General features: G+C 40.7%; 1 protein-coding gene across 1 annotated transcript in view; it reads right to left on the reverse strand.

Moving 5' to 3' along the window:
• Nucleotides 1-27,859, reverse strand: part of Amph (amphiphysin) — a 95,054-nt gene that overhangs the window by 32,132 nt on the left and 35,063 nt on the right. The window contains exons 7-14 of the mRNA XM_013033001.1: nucleotides 25,675-25,760; nucleotides 19,630-19,705; nucleotides 18,665-18,747; nucleotides 15,590-15,728; nucleotides 14,064-14,192; nucleotides 7,967-8,083; nucleotides 3,105-3,128; nucleotides 1,042-1,065 (exon numbers count right to left, since the gene is read on the reverse strand). Of these exons, the coding sequence (XP_012888455.1) occupies nucleotides 1,042-1,065; nucleotides 3,105-3,128; nucleotides 7,967-8,083; nucleotides 14,064-14,192; nucleotides 15,590-15,728; nucleotides 18,665-18,747; nucleotides 19,630-19,705; nucleotides 25,675-25,760 (678 nt within the window). The remainder of the gene's footprint in view (nucleotides 1-1,041; nucleotides 1,066-3,104; nucleotides 3,129-7,966; nucleotides 8,084-14,063; nucleotides 14,193-15,589; nucleotides 15,729-18,664; nucleotides 18,748-19,629; nucleotides 19,706-25,674; nucleotides 25,761-27,859) is intronic.

A 27,859-nucleotide genomic window follows, 5' to 3' on the forward strand; every position in this document is an offset into this window, starting at 1 on the left:
AACTCCATCATGTAGCCCTTGGACTCCATCACTACGCTTACCTACCACAGCTACACTTTCTATATCGTCTTTTTCTAATAGATCAGCTTCCTCCAAGTAATTTTCATGGGTTTCCATATTTTGCTTACATCCTACTCTTAGATCATTAATTTCACTAGCATCCTGGTGTTGCTTTGTGACTGCTTTAAGACCAACCAGTGTCCTGTTCTCTATATGTCCATACATTTCCTCTGCAAATTCCTTAGTTCCCTCTAGTGCCTGGACATCCATTTCTCTAGCATCTACCTTTTGACCCGTCTCCATATATGCCCACACAGAATCTTCCATCTTCTGCTTCTCTCCTTCTTTGTCTGACCTTTCAGTATCTTCATGGCCTTCTTTAGGCAGCCCAGCAGTGTTCACAGCTGGAACCTCTGAGTCACATGGTTGGTTTATCTCCAGACAAGTAGTAATGGCATCTCCAGGCTCAGGCATGGGCTTTGGGGACTGCTGTTCATTTCCACCTGTAAGGCCTGGCTCTAGGACACACTCGCTCTGTTCGGCTACAGTGGACCCATCAGTGGAAGAAAACATTCTGGTGGAAAATCTGTCTTGTTGAGCTTCAGACACACATGCAAAGTCTTCTTGAGACTCACTCAGGGTCATTTCCTGGCTGACACTCTCTGTACTATCATCAGGGCCCCAAGTAAATGCACCTATATCAATTTGAGATCTTTGAATTTCTTCGGCCAACCCACTGTCTGGAGTTTCCTCCATGATCAGGTTACACAGAGAAAGACTTTTTGAAGAGTCAGTCTTTAAAATATGCAGAAAAGCAAAGGAAAAAAAAATAAGATGAATAGACCATGGCAAGTTCTGATGAGAAAACACAAAGCTCTTTAGTAGGATAACACCAGTTAAACAATGTTAGAAAGCTTTTAAATTAATTGGCTAAATCTATGACTAGCAACATAGTAGGGGAAAAGTTCAATCTAGAATAAACATGTATGTAATGCATATTAAATATTTTAAAAATCCAGAGTTTTCTGGGTATTTACCTACCGGTTGTGCCAAATCAGTGCTTGTCTGTATGGGTTTTAAAAAGAAGAATAATTATAAGGCAAGGAAGGAAAATTCACTAGCAGATTAAAATCTCATATTATCCAGAGAGAACATTCCACTAAAATCCAGGGCTTTTTACTTGTTTGAGAGTATATGTTGCAATGTATTTGTGATGGGAATTCTTTTATTACTTAAGACTACTATGGAGAAATCATAATTGAAACACAAAAGAAAACCTCTGCCATTTTCTAGCAGCAGAAAGGATGTTTTATGGCTACTATACATATTCTGCTCTAGCAGAGTATGAAATGCTTAGTCAAATAAGCAAGCAAGTCTGAGAATAAATACTAAAATGACAGCAAACCTCTACAGGTACAGCAATTACCCAATATCATATGCTTTAACCTGACATAGCCTCAGAAAGACAAACTACAAAGAAAAATCTCCCCCAACTCATCCTTCACTTGGATTCTGAATCTGAGGTAGGGACATGAATGAAGGAAACATCTGATATTAACCACTCTGTCTTGAGAATTATCTTTCCTCAACCTGGGAGCCATTTTCTACATGCAAGCAAAATCCTTTGGTTGGTTGGGAAGAGTGAAAGCAATGAATAATTACGTCTAGAACGTCATCATTTAATTATTAATTATTCTTGATATTCCTAGTAGGCTTGTCTTCTAAAGCAGCCAGAAACTCCTTCTAGATAATTCCTTTACCCACATCACACCTTCTCCAGCGAGGAAAGACAAATACATTACAGCTCCAACTTAAGATAGGAAATCCAAAAATTAAAAATAAATAGCATTACTCTTTAGACATTAAGAAAAAAGCCAGAGTTGAGGCTAGAATTCAAATGCCCTGAATGCCAATTCATTCATCTCTTTTTGAGAGAATACATGAGTGAAATAAGTTCACTATAAAAGACAACTTAGTCATAGGTGGTTTTAAAGAACACTATTAGCTCTTCCCTTGAAAACTGTCTTGATATTTCAAGGTTCTCAAAAAATGGAGTTTGACCATGATTCTGCAGAAGAGAAAAGGGTAACCCTTTTGTCTTTAAGGGGAGAAAGTAACAAATCACCTCAAAAGATGCAGCCACACTGGGTACTGGTGACTCATACCTATTAATCCTAGCTACTCAAGAGGCTGAGATCTGAAGATGGAGATTCAGAACAAGTCTGGGCAGGAAAGCCCAATTAACTAACAAAAAAGCTGAAAAGTAGAACTGTAGCTTAAGTGTTAGAGTGCTAGCCTTGAGCAGGAAGCTCAGGGGCAGTGCCCAGGCCCTGAGTTCAAGCCCCAGAACCAGTACCAAAGGGAGGGGGGGACTCATTAACAAAGGAAAATGCATAAATTCAAGTAAGGTTCTTAAGACCACACACCCATAACTTAGTTCTAAGACAAAAGCCCTACCTCTAAGAAATAGCAACAGCCTTCCCAATTTCTCCATGATTATGTAATACCACACATCTCTATTCACATCTTCTACTCAACTCTACATTCTAGAAATACTTGTCAGCTTAACAGAATGAATAACATGGATAATAATATCTTTTATTGCTATGTGCTACATATTGGGCTACAAATATCTCATTTAATCTCTACACAATCCACTGCCATCACCTTTATTCTATAGATAAGAAAAACTGAGGCTTAGAGAATTTTAGAAATTGTTCCAAGTCCCAACATTAATACTATTCAAGTCTGGACTTAAATCCAGCTTGTTATTATACAAGCTTTACTGCATGTAATAATGAAATAATAGTTAGAATCATTTGCCATTGTTCTCATCCACACTTGTTTCATTCTATTGAAAAGCAACCACACAGGTACCTGCCCATCCCTACAGTCACCACCACCTCACAGGTAGAAGCAAAGGTCACAATGCCACAGTCTTGACCCCTAGTACACTTTTCCCTACCAAGATCTTGAGGTTGTGGAAATGAGGGGATTCGATTATCATTAGCATTCAATTATCTTCTTTCCTTCATAAGGGAAATAAAACATAATGAGGCCTCCACATTTTTCCAGCTCAAGATACATGTGATTAGAGCTCTTACCGTCCACAAGTCCCAGGGCAATGTCTGAAAAGAAAAGGAACAAAAATATTATTATTATATAAATATCCCAAATGTGGGAGAAAAATACATTGGTGGTGATAAATATAAGGAGGTGAGAAATGGCTTGATAGCAAAAGTATTTTTAAGCATTCAATACAGCACCATTCTATAGAACCTGCACCACTGATGGAAATTTATGTGTTATCTAATCTGATAGATACTTCTAGTTTAACAGAACCAAAAGTTTGTTTATTATATATATGCAATTTTTATAATCTTATAATAAGTAGTTGTACTCTTTGTAACTCTGGAGGGTCAAAGACATTTGAACAGCTTCATGTAAAGTACAGTTCAGCACTTCAGATTGTGAGTACAGTGCTTCAATTGGTGCACAAAGCTAGCGCATACCACATTGGAAAGCACAGGTGTCACCCATCTGTCTTGTGTTCCATAAACAGGAGACAACCTTACATCTGAAATACATCCCACATCTAAAAAGGGGTTAATTTGAATACATCATTAAAACAGGAAGATAACCATATCTTAAGAGTGTATCACCCCATGGAGGAGAGCGTATTTTAATCATGTGACTATCCCTGCCCCTCATCACATTTGAGAGGACCAGTTTGATGGTAAATGAATCCCCAAAAGTGGTTCGTCTGAGTGTTGAGTTACAAAGCATGCAGTTCAATTAATTGGTAATCACACCCATTAGCAGGGTGCCCATTAAGACATATGAACAAATTACACTTGCTACAAGGATTTTCATTATCAAGCTTATTGGTCCACAGGAAGGAACCCAAATGGTGCAAACGACCTCCACTGTGAGTGGGAACAGTGGGATAGATCTCCCTTTCTTCTTTCTTCTGAGACTGAGAATTAAATTCATATCCCTTTAATGTGCTTGTTTTTGTGACAGACCCCCATCTGCTAACTTGTTTTGCATCACTGGAGCCCAGCACTGCCATTGTAAATACTGACTCTTCCAGTGGCGAGGACAGATGTCTTGTTGAGACTCTGTATCACAGAAAGTGGGACCCCTGGTTATCATGGGTACTCCTCCCACCCTTACCTCTTGATCTGAGCCTATCCTAAATTTCCTCAGCTGTTCACTCTACATCTCTGTGCAGATTGGTTTGTCTCATGCTTAGTAAACTCTCAGAGAATATCAAAGATGGAAAGGCATGCACTTCTGTGTACATAAACTACTTCTGCATTTAACCTGCATTTTCTCATTATCCACAGAGTTTCTATTCTCTTGATCCACAGAACCTTAAGAACTACAGATAATACTTTGGACAATTGGTTTTGTACATATATATGTCCTCGCATATGTTTTCATATATGTTTATAATTTACATCTAACTTCCACATAAAAAACACGTGAGCTAGAGTCTGACTTCTTTCACCTAACCTAATTTTTTCCACAATTCTCCATTTCCCTGCAAATGACATAGTATTATTCTGACGACTGAGTAACATTCCATGTATAGATATATCACAGTTTCTTGATTCACTTATTGCTTACAGGGCATCTGGGCTGTTTCCATAACTTGTATCTGGTGAATTCAGTCATTATTGTCCATGTACAAAAGTGAAAATGGAGTCAGGTAACTTGAGGAGGTGGGTGGGGTTGGGAGAGGTGAGGGAGAAGGATGGAAGGGGTGACATTGATCAAGATATATTGTACTCATACACTGACATGTTGGTTGAAACTGCCTTTGTGCAACTACTTAGAGAGTTAACAAAATAAAAGCTTAGAGTACACATGAGTGTAGGTCTCTGCAGGATGCAGACAACACAGCAGTTTCTCCAAGGGAAGGCAGCAATGTGGAATTTTGGGCTGATCACTCTTCCGGATGATGAAAGGAGGTGAGAGCTCATATGAACACTGTGAACATCACAAGATCAGATGTTCTACTGACAGCAAGAAGAGATCAAGGGCAACAAGAGGTAAGCAATGGGTAAAGATCATTGTGAGTGAAGAAAAGAACCACAGACTATAACAGCACTGTGCTATTGGTCCCTCAGCTCAGACTTTATCCTCAATGAAGAAGGAGAGAGGGGAGTGGAGATAAGCCATGGGTGACTTCCTTACACCCACTGGAGGCCAAAGGAATTTACTAGATGGCTCCAAAGAAAATCCACACAGTCCAAAGAGTTTGCCCTGATGGCAGCAAGGTACTCCCCATAGTAGTACAAAAACTGTTGAAGACATTAATCAAAATTATTTTTTAATTCTGCAAGAATCTTTAAGCCAAGTTCAGTGGTGCATACCTATAGTCTCAGCCACTAAGAGGTTGAAGTGGGGGGAGTGGTCCATGTTGGAAAAAAAAAAGATGAATCATTTAATTTTAAGTCCACACAAAGTCCCACCATTTGTGGATCGATTTAATCATGAGTTGATATAAAAGTCATTTCTCTCTTGGTTCAAATTTCCACACAGAAAAATGTGATGGACTTTTAGTCACTCTTTTCAGAATCCACCACAGGAATTTTTCTTCTCCCATGAGAGTAAAGAACTATGAAGGGATGGGGCTGGGAAGATGACTCAGTGGTAGAGCGCTTGCCTTGCATGCCTGAGGCCCTGGGTTCGATTCCTCAGCACCACATAAGCAAAAAAGAAAAAAGAAAAAAAGCCGGAGGTGGCACTGTAGCTCAAGTGGTAGAACACTAGCCTTGAGCTGAAGAGCTGAGGGACAGCGCCCAGGCCCAGAGTTCAGGCCCCACGACCGGACCCAAAAAAAAAAAAAAAAAAGAACTATGAAGGGTAAGCAGATGGATTCTTTTGTCTGTCTGCTTCTGCACTGACACAGCTCTGGGAAGGACTCACGCTGAGCTACTCAGACACTCACCGCCCACATTTCATTACCACCCAGGGACATCTCATACTTGCTGACAAAGACCACTTTTCTACCTTCCAAAATATGATTTAGAGAATAATTCAATGACTTGTAAGAAAAGCTTCCCTAAAATAGATTTCTGCAACCAGATATATTTGGGAACTTGAATTAAACAATCTAAACAGTTATTTTAAAAAAATAATTGTATGAATTTACAGGGCCTCTCTCTACTAGTCTAATATACATAGGCATCTTCTAAGAGAGTAGAAAGATAATTTCCTGAGCCATTCATCTAAGAGATCAATTACTTTTATAAAGCTTTAGTACTAGAGACAGACTTCCTGAATTACTGTGACTGCTGACATATTAGCCTTGTTCGTATTTACAACAGAGAGGCTTTTAGAAACCCAATCACCTTCTAGAACAAAGCATGGGTTATACTCAGCATCATGTTCTGGAGATACTTAGGTTCTATTTGATCAGATTTAGTCATCACACAAGGGTTTACTCTGAAGTACAAAAAAGACTTCAAGTTCAGGAAATTGAGATAGGCCTCAATTTCTTTTTTTGGGGGGGGTGTTATTGTGAAAATACTGTACAGAGGGGTTACAATTACATGGGCAAGATAATGAGTACATTTCTTATCAAGCATTGTAGCCTCTTCCTTTGTTTCCCCTTCCCATCCCATCCACCTCCCACCTCCCCACCCAACCCTTCCCCCACCCCACCAAAGTTGTAAAGTTCGTTTTCGACATAACGACTTGTACATCTCAATGTTGCAATGGGTCCACCTGTATCCCTATTTAAACAATTTGTTTTTTCCCTTCCCCTCCACAAATTATAACAACATCAAATACAGTGAAAGCAGGGGTTATACCGTGGGGAAGGGACAAACAAAGCAACAAAGAACTAATCTTATAAATGTGTTAGAAACAATCACATGAAAGAAAAAAACATTTGAATACATATCTTAGGGTTCATTTCCCTAACATCAAATTAATTGACTTTTCTGCTTGACTCAGACTAGTTATTGCAAATAAGGGAAACCATGAGACCTATGTTTCTTTGGGCCTGGATTACTTCACTTAATATAGTTTTTTCCAAGTCTTTCCATTTCCTAACAAATGGGGCAATGTCATTCTTTCTGATGGAGGATAGGCCTCAATTTCTAAGTGGAGTTTTACACTATGCTTTCATTAATTTAATATGTAACAAATTCTGGCATATTTAGATTTTTTTCCCCTTGAGTCAAATGTATGTTCCCTAAAAACACCAAAATTACCAGCCTAAATTTTGTATTAACATCTTCCCATTATTGCAGACAACTGTAAAAGGTTTTTCCAGGAGAATCAGTAGAGCCACTACCACTACTATGCCTGTGACACAGGATCTTATTTCAATAATTAATAGAAGAGGAGAAAAGATGAGAGTAGAGACACACTGAGCCAGGGAAAGCTTGGTAAGCAGGGGCAGCTCCATATCTAAGTAAGTATCACAGGAGAGGCTGTTCTGCAAGGTGTAGGACAAGCAGAATAACCTCAAGTTCAGAGCCATCAAGACTGAAAAAGATTTCTGTTGGGGTACAATCTCATGGTTAATTCAAGCATGTCTTAAATTGTAAAGTATAAAGGAGAAAATGAGGGGGGGAAAACAGGAAGAAGAATAAACCTAAAGACAAAAGAAGAAACTTTATTTTAGGCAGCCATAAGATGAACTATTCAACCGTAGATATCTTTGCGAGTAAACAGGAGTCTTGGTAATCCACCTGCAAATGGTGATTCCAGGGCAAACAGGAATGCAAGGTGTGGCACTTCTGTGGGAACAGACAGCTAATGGCATCAGAATCCTTACTATTGATTAATATTCTTCCTGCTCCTCCTTCCTATGAGGAACTATTTATTAACCAAAAAGAAAAGCAGGTGAGTGTTATTTGAAAGGGATTAAGGATCATTGTCCACCTTCTTGAACTTAATGGTGTATAAAATGTCTTCCCAAATTATGCAAAAATCAACATGATACCTGAGACATGGGTGAGTGGGTCACTCCAGCAGAACCAGTGGGTGTCACCTCAGGCTTGAAGGGATCAAAGTCTAGATCCAGCAGAGTCTCCTCCTTCTTTACCTCTGTGACTTCATTCTGTTAAACACAGATAAACAAACCATGCATTAGGTAGGCCATGATATGACAATGCATGAGATCACCCATGTGGAATTTCTCTAATATCACTGTTTGATATCCTCAAACATGCTCTCCAAATACTACAGCACAGTGAAAAGAATTGAATTAGGGTGAGTTTACCTTCTGATGGTTTACACACATACTCACAAAGTCACTTAGATAAAAGTGATGAGTGAGATGACTAACTGATAAAATATAGTCTAAATCCCCCTGGAACATGTCCAGGACATTTTTTCTATCTTTGTTCTGTTCTAATTCCATCTAACAAGGCACACTTCAAAGAGAAACCTTAATGTCACCCAAAAGGCCCCCAATCTCAAAAGCAAACCTGGGCAAAAAAAAAAAAAAAACAGGCACAAAAACAGGCCCAAGGACCAATGGAACAAAATAGAAGACTCAGAAATAAACCCACATACCTACCTACAGCTATCTAATATTTGATCATGAAGCCAAAAACATAGGCCAGAAAAAAAGAGCCTCTTCAATAAATGCTGCTGGAAAAACTGGATATCCACATGCAGAAAGCTGAAACTGGATCCCTATCTGTCACTCTGCACTAAAGTCAACTCAAAATTGTTCAAAGACCTCAATGTAAGTTAAGACCTGAAACCATGAAACTGCTACAGGAATGAATAGAAACATTAGAACTTCTTGGCAAAAACGGGAATTTTCTGAACGAAGTTCCAGGGGCCCAGCAAACCAAAGAAAGAAATGGGATTATATCAAACAAAGATTCTACATGGAAAAAGTCATAGTTAACAAACTAAAGACACAGCCTACAGAATGGAAGAACTCGACCAGCTATATAATAGATAGTGGCTGAACACTGACAATGTACACAGAACTCAGCAAACTAAACCCTCAAACCAATAATCCAATTAACAAATGGACAAATGAACCAAACAGACTCCTCTCAGCAGAAGTAAAAATGGCCAATCAACCTATGAAGAAATGTTCAACATCCCTGACCATAAAAGCAATGTAAATTAAAACAGCAATGATCTCTCCCCAGTTAGAATGGTCATCATCAAGAATACAAACAACAGATGCTGGTGCAAATGTGAGGGAAAAGGAACCCTAATATACTGCTAGAGAGTATGTAAACATGTTCAACCACTCTAAAAAGCAACTGGGAGATTCCTCAAAAAAACTAAACATAGAACTACCCTATGATCCAGCAATATCAGTCTTGGACATTTAGTAAAAAAAAAAAATTACAAATCAAGATACAGTAAAGTCCTTGTACAATGCTTATTGTTGAACTATTCACTATAGCCAAGGTATAGAATCAGCCCAAGTGCCCCTCAGTGGGCAAACAGATCAAGAAAATGTGGTGTATATATACACATTGGAATATTATTCATCCATTAAGAATGATATTATATAATTTGCAAACAAATGGATGGGCCTGGAAAAAATTATGTTAGATGAAATCAGGCCCAGGGAGACAAATAATTAATGCTTTTGCTCATATGTGGACACTAGAACTAAGGTAAATGTACAAGTAGATACATATGAGGTCATATACAAGTATACCCAAATGTATTTACTGAAGTATGGTATTTGCAGGAGAGAATTCCTTAGAAAAACAAACTCACAGTCCAACAAAATGATTACCAGGAAATTGGCAGATGAAAGGTGGCAGGGGAAGGGGCAAGGGCATGGGGTAGCGGAATAAGAAGGGGGAATTCAGTCATAACATTGATCTGTATCCTATGAAACTAAGAACACTGAGGAGAGGTGAAGGGGTTGAGAGAGTGGAGGAGAATCATGAAGCGGTGACATCAATCAAGATACATTGTACTTATAGACTGATTTGTTGAATGGTAACTCCATTGTACAACTACTTAAAGATAATAAAATTGGGATTTTTTATGAAGCAAAACAAAGTCCAAACAACAACAACAAAAATGAAACAGATAAGCAAGATAACCCTGCTGCTGTCCAGCCAATCCATCTTCCTATGAGAAGGCAAAGACATTTCCCAAAGAAAATTCTGTGCTCTTGTTAAGGTTTGAGCCATTGGAGGGCTCTGTGGGACTGACAGATTGCTGTCTCAGTCTAGATAGATTCTGTCCATGTGGACAGGATCCCTGCTGTGATGACAGGGGTCACAGGTCAAGGGGCACCAAGCCACGGTAGACTGGAGATGTGTTACTCATTACATTTGGTCGTCTGGGCAGGGTTAGCACAATTGCTTTTCTTCCTCATTAAACACCTATTAAAAATAGCAAACTGGAAACATAAACTGATCTTGTTAATGTAAGATGCGTTATTCAGGAAAAAAATTAAAACAATATTTTGATAGATCATTAGATATTAATGTACCTGGAGAAAAACCTTCTTATATACCCCTACTCTCTCTAGTTTTCAATGTTTCTTTGTAGTTAAGATCGCACTTTCTCCAAGGGATGCTATTTTATTTCTTTTATCATCCATCTGTGCCCTGTAAGACACATTATTATGACACATTTTGATGTGCAAGCCAATCACTATATTGAAAGCACATACATAAAATGTGTCTGGGTCCAGTAGTCCCAAATATGGGACATATTAAGTCACACAATTGTCAATGAGGCAGTGATAAAGGGTCAGAACACACATTTCCATGGAAGAAATCTGCTTGTTCATGGAGGAACATGTTCAATGCTCATAGGTTTGTATCACATGGCTTAGAAAAATGTTTGCACCATAGGGCGGGGGGCGGGGGACCCAGCACCAGCTTCAGATGGGCAATGTGGTCTCCTTAGACATGGAAATTAACTGACCCTATATATGCTGGATCAGGAACTCTGCCACCCAGGCTGAAATACCACATAAGGTCTACTTATATCCACAGAGGAACCAACAACTGGAGAAACAACCAACACCCTTCAGGAAGAGGTGGCATTGGTCTATTTTTAAATAAACCTAGATAGTCTCACTCAGGAACCTCAACAGCAGATGGGAACATAAATCTGTCTCACTGCCCTCTCATGACAAAAGACAAGTGGTCATTAGTGATGAACTCAATTCCAACCACATCAGCTGGGCCCAGGTTGCTTCTCAGATTCAGAAGAATAACAGAATAACTACTCTCTTCTGCTCCCTCCTCTCCCTGCCACCCCACATTAAAAGAAAACAATACAAATAAATCACAACTTCCCAAGCATATCTTCCTAATAGTCTCTGGAGGGTAGCTATTTTGAATTCAGCTGGCAGAATAATGGACATGACACACAGACAAGCAGGTGATAAAAGGCATTGGCATGGAGGAACCCTGAAGAGCAACACAAAGCTGTAGTAGAGCCTGGATGAGGGGCTCCACAACCCAAATGTGACCACAGCCAGAGCTGGAGAATAGGGGCTTCTGTTTTGAAAGGATTCTTCTCCCTTCCCCCTACTCTTCAGTAATTCCATTACTCTGGCTCCACAGTACCAGCAAAAGTGAATGCTCCCAGTACACAGGAGCCTCTCCTAACATTTGATCCTCTATGTATACCCCGACGAAGGCTCCTTACCTAGAGGCCAACAAACTTCATATCAAAAGAAAGAACACTCAGAACCTATTCTTCAGAACTTCTAAGTGTCATGTTCCTGTCACTTGACTGTCCTTAGCTAAGTACACAAGTCCTTAGCTAAGTACACAAGTCCTTGCCTTTGATGGGGCTGAGAGGATGCCCTAGCAAAATCAACTGAGTGAGGGCTTTCTTAACTTAAAACACTCTCACTGTGGAAGTTCATATAGCATAAAAGAATATGAGGGTAGACAGTGGCAAAGACAATGGAAAGCAAAACTTGGAAATTAAAACTGATCCTAAAACTGGGTGAAGGTGGCTCATGCCTGTAATCCTAGCTACTCAGGAGGCTGAGATATGAGGATCATGGTTCAAAGCCATCCCTGGCTAGAAAGTCTGTGAGACTCTTATCTCCAATAAACCACCAGAAAACTGGAAGTGGTGCTGTGGCTCAGCTTTGAGCTGAAGAGCTGAGGGACAGCACCCAGGCCCAGAGTTCAAGCCCCACGACCAACAAAAAAAGAAAAAAGAAAGAAAAGAAAAAGAAAAAAAGAAAAAAGCTGATCCTAGCAGTTGAACAGAATAGCTCAACATCTATGTACATACATATAAGATGGTGCTAAGTGAAATGAACTCCAAGACATAGACACAAGAGGTTTTTAGTTGTTGTTGTTTTTAATATACTATGTGATTTCTTGTTTCTTTTGTATTTTCCCTCATATTATGGTTTATCCCCTATTGTCACTTAACTTGATGTTGGTACCCTGGGTATTTATATATGTTTATCTGAATTAGGGAAGGGCAGGGGAACAACAGAATGGTGAGACAAAGGATGAGGGGGAACCAATGCAGCAGCGATACGCACGAGACAGTATGTTGGAAATGATCTGTACAACTGGGGGGGGCCGGGGATTGGGGGAAGGGAAAGTAGGAGAAAAATGAGGGAGGGGTAACAAGTTCAACAAGAAATCTACTTACTACCTTACTTATGTAACTGTAACCCCTCTGTACATCATTTTTTTTAAAAACTGCCAACAATTGATATCAGGACTATCAGCAGGGGCTAGGTATGGTCATATAACTCTAAGACAGCCATCTCCACCAACACACCAACACACACTCTTCCTACACACTAAGAAATACACATTTCTTCCATCTCAAAGAATCTGCTAAATCACACTGCAAACTTGGAGCTTATGAAACACAATTCCCTATACAAATTACAGAAGGAAGAAAACCATTGCTCAAAACACAGTACCTTTCAATAAATGTTCTATGGGAACAAAAATCAGGATTCACTACCTCATCGCGCCCAAATTTTGGCTTTCTGAGTTTCTTGTTATCAATTTGCTGCCTCTGCCGTTCTCAATGAGACGTGACCATAACTAGTCACATTAAACACAATATTAATTAATCACAATATTCTTAGTGACAATGCTCAACAATTATATCCCACCACAATTGTGGCATACCACTTCTTATGCAGTGTGAATATTGTTTCTGAGTCTAAGAAGAGACACCATGGGCATCTCTGGGGACTTTCACTTTTAAGGAGAGCATTTTGGTGGCCCAGAACCAGGATTGGCTGTAATTACTCTACCACTTCACCAACACATCAATGAGTATCTTGAACATGTGCACACCTTCTATTATTTCTTTGGCATCAAAACAATAAAATACTAATCTTAAATATGTTTTTTTGAAAGGACAATAGAGTGACATAAAAAGATGCCCAATAAAGTAAAGGAGTAAAAGTCAAAACTACATCAAAATACCATCTGATTTTAAGAAACCAAATTGATCTAAACTGAGGGAAAAACAAAAGAACAAAAGAAAATAGACCCACATGTATTAACAGTTACATCACAGAGGGATGATTTAAGGGATTCTTAAAAAATTCTTCAGTTTGTGTCTTTCCGTATTTTTCTAGTTTTCTGCAATAATTATACTACTGTGGATGAAAAATAAGAGTATGTAAATACACCCTCCATTTTAGAATGTTTTCCACGTGCAAAGTAATTAAAATAATCCTCTCTCTCGGGGCTGGGAAGGTGGCTCAGTGGTAGAGCGCTTGCTTTGTATGCATGAGGCCCTGGTTTCAATTCCTCAGCACCACATAAGCAAAAAGAAAAAAGCCAGAAGTGGTGCTGTGGCTCAAGTGGTAGAGCGCTAGCCTTGAGCTGAAGAGCTGAGGGACAGCGCCCAGGCCCAGAGTTCAGGCCCCACGACCAGACCATAAATAAATAAATAAATAAATAAAATAATCCTCTCAGAATTATCATGTTGCCACTTTCTCTAAGGGCTGACCCCTGAGAATTACTCTACCAAGATACATAGAGTTCACTGGTATCCAGATCAACAGCAAGCCCTCACCTGGGAAGATCCCAGATCAACAGTAAGCCCTCACGTGGGAAGATCCCAGATCAACAGCAAGCCCTCACCTGGGAAGGTGTTGTCACATTGATCTCTGGAACGAAGTTGTCTTCAAAGAAATTGATGATGTTCTCCTGTTGCAGTTCCTTGGTTGGGGTGACCTTAGGCAGAGGTGGAACTGGAGGCCCTTTCCTTGTCTAGGGACCATCAAACACAAATAGTAAAGCAGTCAAAGATGTAGTTGAGAGGCAAAGAAATGTCACAGGAACAGAGCTATTGACAAACTGATCTCTAATCTAAACACAGACCTGTGTAGACATTTATACTTGATTCAGGTCAAGCATACTGTCTACCTGGAAGTTCCATGAGCACCAACCAATAGGCAATGATCCGATGGGACATACTCAGCCCACAAGATAAGTGTGTTCATCTGAGCTCAAGCCCCACACAAAGGCCTTTGGGGCCTCTGAGAGAGGCCAAACTGGTGTCCAACAAAGGCAATGTGTTCTGTGAAAATGATTTTATCACTTGGACAAAAAGAAAACATCAGAATTTCAAAACTAAAATCCTTCGAATAAGTTTAACCATAGGCAACTTCCATTTTACTTGCTACTCTAAGAGTTTGAGGTAAATCTATTAAGTATGTATTCTTACTATTTTCCTTAATTTCAACTATGTTCATGAAAATTTGAACTAGACTGCGAACTTCAAGTTTTCCAATAAGAAATCTTGGATTACCCCAAATAGGGAGAGTAAGAGTGGTAATTTTTCTCCATAGTTACCTTTGCCCGACTCTCACTGATTCTGCTCAGCCAAATGATGTATGCAGTTTTCTTGAGTGTTTATTTAAGTGCAATGCACTGTGGTGAATAGGGAAAAATGTACAAAATAACACATAAGTAAAACCACTCTTCTTGCCCTAAGTACAAACAAAAGCACTAGAAAAGCCATTTAGATGAGAAGGTAGGATAAAAAGGCACTTTGGAAGAGCAGACACAATTTCTTTTGGTGTTTTTTGTGTCAGTCCTGGGGCTTGAACTCAGGGCCTGGGGGTTGTCCCTGAGGTTTTTGGCTCAAGGCTAGTGCTCTACTTCTTGAACCATAGCCACGCTTTTGGCTTTTGGGTATTTAATTGGAGTTAAGAAGATCATGGTCTTTCCTGCCCAGACTGGCTTTGTACTATGATCTTCAGGTCTCAGCCTCCTCAGTAGCTAGGATTATAGGAATGAACCACCACTGCTTGGCTGTTTTTGTTTTTTTGTGGTTTAGAGCTGCTGGGGGTAGATCTCGGAACGTGTTGTATACAAAGCAAGTGCTCTAGCACTGTGCTGGACTCCCATCTATTAAGAGAGAACTTTGAGAGCCAGACATGGTTGAGTCGGGACACAAATTAGCCTGAGGAAGCTAAGGATGCCAGAAGTCCCAGAGATTCAACCACAGGTGTTAAGTAAAAACCAAGACCAATAGAAGGATTCCTCTGTGGTAACCTACCCCAAAGGAAAGGCCAACCTAAGCCCTGGACCACAGAATGTCCCCCAGGGGTCACCTCCCCTGCCAGCTGTCCCACTACCCCGCAGGTGTGCTCTCTTCCCACCTGTGAAGGTGACCTTGGCCGCACAGGCACAGGGGATGCAGGCGCCAGAGTGTGATTGGGGCCAGCGGTGGGGCTCGGCGGGGGCGAAGGCTCTTCTGGTGGTGTTGGCGTCTTTGCGATACGGAGAGGGCCCGAGTCACTGGGTAGACACAGGGGATTAAAAAGGCCTCACTCAATCAGGGGGTCTCCAACCTGCACCCTTCTGCAGGTTAACTCTGGTTATCAGAATCAGTGACAGTGAGGCCTAGTCCTTCTGTTATTCTTCCTGAGAGCCAGATCTCATGCATAGATCATCTGTTCTCCTCACCTAAACAAGGCACTACTGTCTCCACTAGACAGGTATGAAAATAGGAGCACAGAGAGGTTAAGGCAAAACCTTAAGGTGGATCTGAATTCAGCTCTTAGTCTTTCCACTTTAAAAGAAAGACTCCCCGACATGAAGCTAGACTCGGTGAACCAGTGTCAGTTTTGTTCTCCAAGAGAATCTTACAGAAAATCTATAGAAAATCCTACTGAGAAAACTGTGAATCTTGTATTCAAAGGCCCTTCAGGAAAGGGTGAATACATCTCTTGTAGATTTTATAACATCTTGAAATAAATTCCCTATTTCTTTCTTTCTCCGCCTTTTGAAACAATGACTCAAGCCAGACACCTTGCAGCATGTAAATCAACCTTGTGACAGATGAGGTCACTAATAAAATGTTCCTGAGAGCCACACACAGTCCCAGCACCAAACCAGACATGTGGGGACAGCTAAACAAGGAGACTAATATGGTACTAGGGACACATTCTACTCTCTAAGAATTTCTAAAGACTACAGCCAGAAGGAAGTGAGTCTGTACTGTCAATGAAGAGAACATAAACAGCAGCATGGTCTACACAGTCAAGGGTGAGGGATCTGTGTCCTCCAGAGAACAAATGCCCACATGATTGGGCCCCTCATCGGTAACCATGGCTTTGATGGGAAACACAGCCCTGGTCTACAGTCCAAGGGACTTCACAGAACTCACTCACCACCTTGCTCTGCAGAGGAATGGAGGGGGGAAAAATGAAAGGAATATTTGTTAAATGGCAGCCACCCTGCCTTCTCCTCACTCTAGTCAAGACTGAGCAACTCTGACATTTCTAGAGGCATATGCCCCTTCCTTTTCCAAGTAAAGGAGTGACTCTTCACAGCTTAAGGGGTTTAGTGTGACATTCTGAGATTCCTATTCTTTTTTCATTTGTTCCCAGCTTACTATTGAAATTACCATTTTGAAACAAACTCCACCCCTTTGGAGGTGTTACTGTTTGTACATTCATTTGTTCGTTTTAGTGGGACTGGCGCTTGAACTTCAGGCCCTGCATTTGCCAGGTAGGTGGCTCTACCACTTGAGCCACATCCCCAGCTCTTTGGAAAAATTCTTTGTTTTCTGAATTTCAAAAGAATGGGGTAAAACTTAATGTGTCCATGTAAATGCTCAGTACTTCCCCATCCCATCCTCCTCCCCCTCCACACTCATTTTAGGTTTCCTATTTTGTCACACATGCCCATTGGGTATTCTGCTATTTGTCCTCTGTTCCTCCCACTAGACACCCTTCCATTTTCATTTCAGCTTCTAATATCCTTTGCAGTAAACTGTGAGTTGTTTGAAAGTATACTCTATGGAAAGGTAGTCCTCTATTGACTGTACTTCAGTCAGCTAGCTTGTATCTCTAGGGCATGCCTCTCTGTGTGATTATGGAGCAGCTGGTATTTTAGCTATCAGTAGGAGGATCCCACTCTGGACTAACCTAGGCTAAAACATGAGACCAGATCCAAAAGCAAAAGGACTTGAGGGAAGGTACGTTGGTTTTTTTGTTTGCTTTGAACAGGGTCTCACCATCTTTTGCACATGGCTAGCCTTGCTAGCATCCTCCTCTGTAACTGGGATAACAGGTGTGCACCTCACCCCAGCTTATTGGCTGGGATGGGGTCTCACTAACTTTTGCTGAGGCTGGCCTCAAACTATGATCCTCCCAATCTGTGCCTCCTAACTAGCTGGGGTGACAGAGGTGAACCACCATGCCTAGACTTCATTGTTCTTTTAAGCCACATTCATGCCCTCAGAGAGAGGATGTGTTTACTGCCCACTTAGAAGAGCAACTGTAACAGGCTCAGCCAAACCAAAGAGTAGGAGGACCAGAACTGAAAAAAGTCCAGACACTGATATCCGTAACAGATCATATTAAGTAGATGCTAAGATGGCATGGCATGTGCTATGCCTATAGATGTTTCTATGAATGCAGTCATCTGAGTGTTTGCACTGTTTGATGCTATCACACGTACAGACTATCATGACTACACATTACTCTAGAAGCCATGCAGTCAAGTAGTTGTTTACAATAGATTTCAAAACTGAGCTCATTAACCAGAGAGGTTATTAGACTAAGTGAAAGAAAGCAAAACAAGTTAAGCTTGGAGGCATACAACTGGAAACAGAGGTTTCTGACTTCCAGCCTGAGGCTGTATGTATACCTGCATGGTCTAAGCACACATGCTTGAAAGATATGGCATGAAATGGATTCCAGAATCCTAAGAGAAAGCGGGTATGAAGCCAGACTCCTGGCAAGGTGAACCATCCACCTGCACACCATGCACTGTGGTCCTTGGGCCCTGGCTATTATTTGATTGGCCTGCTGCCAAATGGGAAAGCAATGAGGTAAGAACAAAGCTATGCTTGCAGATCAGTACCCAAAAAGAGGGAAGAGGGAGGTTAGGTGTCTCTCCTACTTCTGTCTTTTCTACTGAAGTAGCAAGTCAAAACCATCTATCATGATTACATGTGATTGCTCACAGGTCCCATGTAACTCAGAGAGAGGCAGTGAGCCAATTAAGCTGCAATAACAAAGATCAAAGACTGAATGCAATGTGAAAGGCCTAAACTAAGGTTGGTGTCAGCCTGTGGATGGAGTCTAGGTCTATTGGGCTGATTAAAGGATGAATAAAGTGGCCCAGGCCACTGCACAGACCCCAGCAAGCTCAGCAGGGGGCGTATCACATACAGGCGTGTGGGAGTGAACTGGCCTCTGGGAGTGAACAGGTGTGGGGCCTACCTGGGAGCTCCTTGAATGGTGAAGGCCTTGTCTGCGTGCTGGTCACCCAGTTTTGTCATCACTTCAAACAGTTTGTGGCAAAGCTGAGGGGACAGAAGCCACTGGTCTGTTATCCAAAGTTATCACCACGGTGCCCAACCCAGTACTCTTCCCAAAGGAAGCTAACGATGCCTTGAGAGGCGGGGCAGCCTCAATCCTTGGAATTCTGTATATGTTCTCAATGTACAATCCACAACAAAACTGCAGTAAGTTAAAAAGGAACTAGAAGATATCATTTGAAGACAGACATATTCATTCACAGAGTAGAAAGCACAACTCAAGTTTATTAGTGACTTTGTCTCTGCTAGAACTTGTCAAATTACTACTCTCTGGAACCGGGAAAATATCAATCAGTAACAGTGTTGCTGATATCTGACTATTTTGAGACCATTTTTTTTTTCCATCAGATTCATGCACGACTTGAAATTCTGACTTTACACACTGAATGGAAGTTGCAACTGTGAAGGTACACTCAGCCTTTTAAAAGATTTAGAAAACTAGCCAGGCACAGTGGCTTACACCTTTACGCCCAGCTACTCAGGAGGCTGAGATCTAAGGATCACGGTTCAAAGCCAGCTGAGGCAATAAGGTCTGTGAGACTCTGATCTCCAATTAACCGCCAAAAAATCCAGAAGCAGAACTAGGTTCAAGTGGTAGAGCGCTCGCCTTGAGCAAAAGAAGCTGAAGGAGAGCACCCAGGGCCTGTGTTCAAGCCCTAGGACCACAAACAACAATGCCAATGCAGAGAACTATGTGGCCACACTACAAAAAAAGAAAAAGAAAATCATTTTAAAAACAACTGTGCAAAAATGACAGAAAATAAATATAGGAGGCATCGGAAGCCAGGAGAATAGTTTGAAAAATGCTAAGCTACTACTTCATTTTCTTCCAAAGGAACATTCTTTTATATTTACTCCATTACTCACCACAGCAATTTCCTTATGGAATTTGGCTTCCAGGCTGGATACATTTTTGAAAGTATTGACATAAAATCCAACTCGTCTGCCATGTGGAAAGAAAACAGAGGATAGAGAGAGATAGTTAACAAAAATGGACTTTTGTGTGTGCTGGTACTAGAGCTTGAACTCATGTCTGCATGCTTTCACTCAAGGCTGGCACTCTTGACACTTGAGCCACAGGAGGTAAGAATCTCCAACTTTCCCTGCCCTGACTGGCTTTGGATCACAATCCTCGGATCTCAACCTCCTGAATAGTTAGGATTACACGCATAACCTTCCAGTGCCAGACTAAAAATACTATATTAAAATTAGGGTTACTTTCTTCCTTTGAACTCTGGTCCTGGATACTGTCCCTGAGCAATTTTTACACAAGGCTAATGCTCTACCACTTGAGCCATAGCTCCAATTCCAGCATTTTTATGCTTAATTGGAGATAAGAGTCTCATGAGCTTCCCTGTCGGGGCTGGCTTTGAACTGTGACTCTCAGATCTTAGCCACCTTAGTAGCTGGGATTACAGTGCCACTGGTGCCTAGCAAAATTAGGTTTTCTCTACACAATTTTGAATAATGTTGGATTGAATGGAATAGTTAAACCAGAGTATGCCTGACTTTCCCTCACCAGCTAATAAACACAAATTCATGTTTTAGAATAGAGTATATGTCTCTCCTTGAAATTCAGGCCCCTCTGTAAGACAGTGATTCTCATTATTCATGTGCACCAGAGTGCCTAGGGTATTTACTCTCACTCAGATCCCAGAATGCTGACCAAGAAGGTCCATCTACCATGAGTTTCTAGAAACCACACTATGGTAAACACTGTCCTGAGAAGCTGCTTCTGTTTTAGGCATGGATCTCAACAAGTTTGGAGGTCGACAAGATTACTTTTCATGTTCACTCCACATAAAGTGTCTAGCTTCAGTATTAAATATTTGGATTCCTCAATGCATGTGATGGAGGTAAATACAAAACCCCTAAGATAACTCCAGCATGAAGAGCATGCTGTCATTGGGCAGGTTGCCTGCTCAAACATGTTTGAAGGGTATTCTGGTACAAAACCAAAAGTCTGCCGTCATTCTTTGATCTCAAATATTAAGCCAGAGGTAGACTCTGTCTAGTACCCCCTCAGGATAAGTTCCCTCATTTCTAAATGAGGAATCTTGGGACTTTATATTAACTTAATCCTTCTTAATGCATCTGAGAAAATTACTACCTTAATTAAATTCATGGAATTGTTCTGATGGTAAGTCTCAAAAAGAACCATAGAACCCCAATGGCTTTATTAGATTTTTAAATCTCAATTAAGGATTAAATAGGGACTGATATGTCAGAAATATGTGGATCTGATACAGGTGACAGCACATATTGAGAGAGTTTACAACACACTTGGAGAGTAAGAAGGAGAAGGTTTAAGGAAAGAAGGAGAAAGAACTACCAGTGTTTGAGTTGTGCCTTGCAGTACATAGGATTCTAATGGAGAGAGAGAGAGACACAGAGAGAGACAGAGAGAGAGACAGAGAGAAAGAGACAGAGACAGACAGAGAGACAGAGACAGAGAGAGACAGAGAGAGACATATTCCACCCAAAGCTGACAGGACCAATGGGCGTCCAGTGCTTCATCCCTGCATTCTCGGAACTGCTCTGGAGGCCATTGCCCCATTTTACCCGGCAACCTGAGACACAGGCTGCTCAAACCATGCAGTTAACATGTCAAGAACCAACATCTCTCCCAAAAAGAAAAAGAAAATCATGAACTACTTAAAAAGGACTATTGTAGAAGCCTGAATTTTGTTATTTTGCTGCATGAGCTAAGAAGGTTTAGAATTTGTAAGTGAAATCGAAGCTTGAAAGTTTAGTTTAGAGAAACAGTAAACCCATTTTTCCAATAAGCCTGGCTTCAGTTGTGGGCAATCCTGTACCTGACATTTTCACTTAATCCTATGTTTTGTATCCCCACAGTGACCATGTCACTGTTATTTTATTTTGGTGTACTGGGGTTTGAACTCAGGGCCTTGTGCACACTGGGCACTGTTCCTGAGCTTCTTTTGCTCAAGGCTAGCACTCTACCACTTGAGCCACAGCTCCACTTCCGGCTTTTTCTGTTTATGTGGCACTGGGGAACTGTACCAAGGGCTTCATGCATACAAGGCAAGCACTCTAGCACTAACCCACATTCCCAGCCCGCTTTAGTTAGTTTTACAATATATTCTTCTGTTCTTGTCAAGGGCTACCTTTAGACCACTATCTTCCTACCACATGGCTGAGAGCACAGGTATGAATCTCCACGCTCACTTTATTGGTTGAGATGAGATCAGCTGACTTCAAACCTCAATCCTATCCACCTCTCCCTCCCAAGTGGCTGGGATCACAAGAGTGTGCCATCATATCTAGCCCTTTCATATACTTGCATTTTAATTGACATTAAATCATGTACTTATTCACACATGTGGGCCTACACAGCGCTCCACGTATATGGTTGCTGTATCTTCCTATTCAAATGCTTATCACAAATACTAGGAAAACACTGGGCGTGGCCATTTGAGCCTTTACCAGCTACATGGGAGGCAGAGATATGATGATCCCAGTTCAACACCAGCCCAGAAGAACAGGTCCCATGTGGTTGTTCTGTGATCTGTACTGCATGAGAGGAGTAGCTCGGAGGACCACAGGCCCCTCTGGCCCTAATCTTGCCATCTAAGTCACCCACACTCTAATGTCTCCAGTCTCCTTGGTAAGCTCTAGGCCTAGCTGTTGCAACAGACATATGCCTTTGGACATTTCAACAATCTTCAAACTCAGATTATATAAAACAGAACTCAGTGTTTTACTAAAAATGCCCTTTTCTTTATATAGTCCCTAAGTCCTTGAAAGAAGCCTTCTTTAACCACTCACACTACTCTGGTCACCCATCTTGTGCACTATCGCATTACAATTCAAACTTACTGCCTCAGATTTTATTGGTTATTTCTTTTCCTGTAATTGCTGTTCACTATTTTCCCATGTAGGCTCCAAGAAAACAAACAAATTTAGGACCTGACCCTGAGCATCTCAGAGAGGGCCTGACTCACATTGGATGGGCAGTCAATAAATATTTAATGATAGAAAGAAATAACTCCGACCCCTACCTCTCTCCTAAGTTCTCACCACAACCCTCCTGGGCACTCTTGCTCCAACTTCATGATGCATTCAATTAATTAAAGTTCCACAAACCCCAATCCCCATTACATACAATATTCCTTTACCAAAGGCTGACTTCACTGATTTGAAATCATTTAGTTCAAGCATTCCCTCTGGGGTACTTCCTTCTTGACAAGAATATATCATCATTATCTCTGATAAATTACAAGTTCCTTTATAACATTTAGACAGAGATGGAAGTGTGACTCAGTGATACAATGCTTGTTTAATGTGTGGGCTCAGTACTGAGCAAGACAGTAAAATAAAACAGCCAAACATAACCAATATCCTTTGCTGAAATTAAAGCTGTACCCCCACTAAGTAGTAATTCGTTATTTTTCATTTATACAAATACTTCTGAAACAATTTAATATTATAGAAGCAATGGGGGAGTAGAGAGACAAAAAAGCATATAGAAAGCAAGTAGATGTAAATCTTGTATTATCAGACTATATTACGTCTGTAATAAATTCTAGAAGTGTTACATTATTAAAAACTAAATTAAAGATAAATGGACTCAGCAAACATACCAAAAGGAAGAAGTTGGTAGAACAGATAAACACACACACACACATACACACACACATATATACAAACATAAATGATCTATCTTAATATTGAGCAAAATTGGAATACTGTACATTCAAACCAAACAGATTGAAAGCAAAAAGATGTAACACACAATGAGGGAAAAGAGGGGGGGTGTATCAGATAAAATAGGCAAAATTTATTGGTAGGAAAAAAAGCAGATATTTTATTTATTAAAATGAACTGCTCAACTACTAAGAAGCACATCAATTAAAAAACACATACACACTTAACAATGGAGCTCAAATATATAGAAAGCAAAAGCTGACAGAAAAGATGTGAGAAATATACCTAAACTCAGTTGGAGCTGGCAATATCTCATTTTCCATCATGATCAGAAAAATTAGATGCAAGATTAGTAAGGAAATAATAGGAGTTGAAAACACTATAGCCCAAAAGGACTTAACAGATGGAGAGCATTCCGCTCACATTCTGAATGGATGTGAACAGGTTGGTACAGGATTTCACGCAAGTCACTTAACACATGTCCATTATGGTATGTTCATTGTTTTACTTTTCCCCCATAGAAGGCACAGGAAGCTCAAAACACTAACCTCAATTTCAAGTTTGAGCAATAAAACTGGGAAAGGAATTGTACTTGGAAAATAACTTGGACAATTAAGACTGAATGCAATCTCCTTATAGCTAAAAATAGATCCTAGATAAAGGCTGCAGGGTTCATGGGGGAAAAACACAATATTTTACATATTAGCTGTAGGTTATATAAGCTTCATAAACTTAGTCAAGATGTTTAATTAATATGACCCTTAGATGCCTCATCTGTAAGATGGAAACACCATGATTAATATTAAAATTAGAAAAAAAATAGAAAAAAAGATTAAAATTAGAGACAATGTACATAAGGCACATAAAATAATAATCAGCAAAAGAAGGTATTCTAAAATAACCTTTTTCTTCTAATAAACAGACACAGACACACAGACACACACACGCACGTACACACAGACGCACGTACACACACACGCGCACACACACACACACACACACACACACACACACACACACATACACACACCCTAATATTGTAGATCTGGATTTAAGTTAAAAAAAATTACGTCCAATTTTGACCAAAGGGCAGGTTTTGGCTTGACTATCCTGAACAATTAGTTTCAGAGTGATAAATCTGACTCAATTAAAAAGTATTGATAGCCAGGTGCCCGTGGCTCAAGCCTATAATCCTAGCTACTCAGGAGGCTGAGATCTGAGGCTCAAGGTTCAAAGCCAGCCCAGGCAGGAAAGTCCATGAAACTCTTATCTCCAATAAACCACTAGAAAACCGGAAGAGGCACTGTGGCTCGAGCGGTAGAGCGCTCACCTTGAGCTGAAGAGCGTAGGGACAGTGCCCAAGCCCCACGACTGACCAAAAAAAAAAAAAAGTATTGATATACCTTACTTATGTAACTGTAACCCCTCTGTACATCACTTTGACAACAAAAAAGAAAACAATATCTAATTTTTAAAAGTATTGGAAAATATTTCATACATGAACTAAGAAGAGGAAAGGATCCTTTCCAATGCTTTCTCTCAGACATTCCATTTGTTTTTAAATCTCTACAAAGTCTTTCATACAGTGAGACATTCTGACAAGTACTTCATTTCTTAGTAATTGAATACCTTTAAGCAAAGAACACATAAGCCCACACAGTTGTCAGTTAATGCTAATTTAGGGTGCTTTTACAAATAAGTACAAAAAAGTTCAGTTACATATCCAAATCATACTAATTCAAATGGTATATATTTGTCTGTGGGCAATTATTTCCAAGGGTATTATTTCATAATTATCTACTGACAATCTCCCAGAATATTAACTTCACCACTGAAGATTTTGAATATGAAGGTAGTCAAGCATTTCAAAACATCAGCTTAAAAAGCAATGGGGATGTGCATAGTGGCATATGCCTAGAATCCCAGCTACTCAGGAGGCACAGGTGGAGGATTTCTGTCTGAGGCCAGTCAGGACAAAGATACCTTGAAACCCTATCTGAAAAATAAACTACAAGCAGGACTGAGACATGACTGTAGCATCCCAAACAGGTAGCTGCTAACTGTATGTGGCTATTCAAATTGAGTTAGAACTAAACAAATTTAAAATTCAGCACCTTGGTGTCAATAGCCATATGTCAAGCACCCAATATATCCTTGTGTGGAGATTCAGTGCTATGCTGGAAAGTGCAGACCCCAGAGCACATCTCCTGGATATCACTGGAAGACACGCAGAAACATATTTACCTTGACCACAGTGATGGCAACTCTTCTTGTAAGTCAACATTAAACTCTTCAAACACTTTCTGCGCTTTCTGAAATTCCTCTTCTGCCTAGAAATGGTGCACAATACACATTTGCACACACAGACACACAAGCCATTTCTACAAACAACACCATCTGATTTAAAACAGAAATTGCTTTACGTATCCTGAAAAGATCAGGGAAAGGAAGGAACATTTGTTAAAATGCACACCAATTTTTTTCAATTAAATATGAAATAGGAGGAGTTTTTTAACAGGGAACTAGATTGAGTATAGTGCTTTACCCTGTGCTGGTCACTGGTGGCCAATTCATTTATCCTACAAAAATGTGCTTGCTTACCTAACTTATGAAATGGTAACCCCTCTGTACATCACCTTTATAAAAATAATAAAAAATAGTTAATTAAAAAGGTGATTGTTGGGGCTGGGAAGGTGGCTCAGTGGTAGAGCGCTTGCCTTGCATGCATGAGGCCCTGGGTTCGATTCCTCAGCACTCCATAAGCAAAAAGAAAAAAATCCGGAAGTGGCACTGTGGCTCAAGTGGTAGAGCCCTAGCCTTGAGCTGAAGAGCTTAGGGACAGTGCTCAGGCCCAGAGTTCAGGCCCCACGACCGGATCCCCCCCCCAAAAAAAGTGATTGCTGCCTGTCATCTGGAAAATTTTACTCTGGCTACTGGAGATGAATGCCCCCCTCCCCCCGAAAGTCTCAATCTTCTTGGGTGACTAAATAATTGCCTGATGCATCTTGAGAAAGGACTGGCAATCCATTCTGCAACCATCTTATAGGGGAAGGGGTACAGAGAAGAGAGAAGGTTCCACAGAGAGGTCACATCTTAACTGAACCTTGAAGAACCAGCAACCACTTGGTAAAGGAAGAGACCTGAAAGCATCACAATACATAAAAGAGGTGGTGGTGGTCCTTGGGATAGAAGTCTAGTTTCTCTCATGTGGACTTGGTTTGCTCTTCATATCTGTACCTCAGTGGCTAAGATGAATATGAAGGAAAGGCAATGCAGATGAAGGGTTAAACAGAGTTCCTGGCATCTGGGACACCGCCCTTGAGTGGATTGATTACTGTGGCTGCTCAGGATGTCGAGCAGGTCACACAGGGTCTGCTTAGCATGTGTGTGTGTGTGTGTGTATGTACATGGGGGGGTGGGGTGAGGAGCACGGAAGTACTTGAATGCTGGAATGAATAGCTAGCAGGAGGGTTAACCAAATCGTGAAGGTCCTACACAGCACGCAAAGGAATTTTAATCTTTTTATCCTTTCTACAGGCAATCAGAGCCATAACAAGAGTTTAGCAGTAGAGAAACACAGCTAAACATGAGATGTAGAAAGACCACTACTCAGGCAGCTGTGCTCAGGCAGAGAAGCAATCCTGAGCCCACAGGGAGCAGTGGGGAGGTGATTATCAGTTAGCTGGTATTTGTAAACGACTTGCATACAAAACAAAACTGACTGAAATGGGCTTTCTAAAAGAAAATTAATGATATGAATGCCTGTATTCTTACACGATCATGAGTTGTCTGAGAATTTCTAGCTTGATTCCCCAGCATAATCTACATTAAAGCAGGGACCACAGAGCATAGCACACAGGGAAGTTCTGACACAAGCAAGACTCGTAGTCCTATCACAGAGCAGTGGAGCCAAATTTATACTGATCAAAATGTGTGAGTCAATCTCACTCATGTACACTCTGTAATTACACAAAAGTCCTTTTTTGATTAAAAACAATGGAAAGGGGCTGGAAATGTGGCTTAGTAGTAGAGTGCTTACCTAGAATGCATGAAGCCCTGGGTTTGATTCCTGAGTACCACATAAACAGAAAAAGCCAGAAGTGGCACTGTGGCTCAAGTGGTAAAGTGCTAGCCTTGAGCAAAAACAGCTCAGGGACAGTGCCCAGGCCCTGAGTTCAGGCCCCAGGACTGGCCAAAAGAAAAAAAAGGAAGGGAGCCCAGAACATTCAGTTTCAATCTGTCTTGAATAGTGAAAATTAAAGATGCAACAGAGCAAGTGACATGAAAAACTAGTAATAACTGTGGGATCCACTGCAGGATCAACTATGGGATTCACTGTGGGATCGAGAGCGGGATCTGCTATGTGACCCATTGTGAGAGCCTCTGTGGGGTCCACTGTCTCCTATATGATCTGTTGGGAGAGCCACTG

Source organism: Dipodomys ordii, unplaced genomic scaffold, assembly GCF_000151885.1.
Source record: "Dipodomys ordii isolate 6190 unplaced genomic scaffold, Dord_2.0 Scaffold161, whole genome shotgun sequence".
Lineage (NCBI taxonomy): Eukaryota > Metazoa > Chordata > Mammalia > Rodentia > Heteromyidae > Dipodomys > Dipodomys ordii.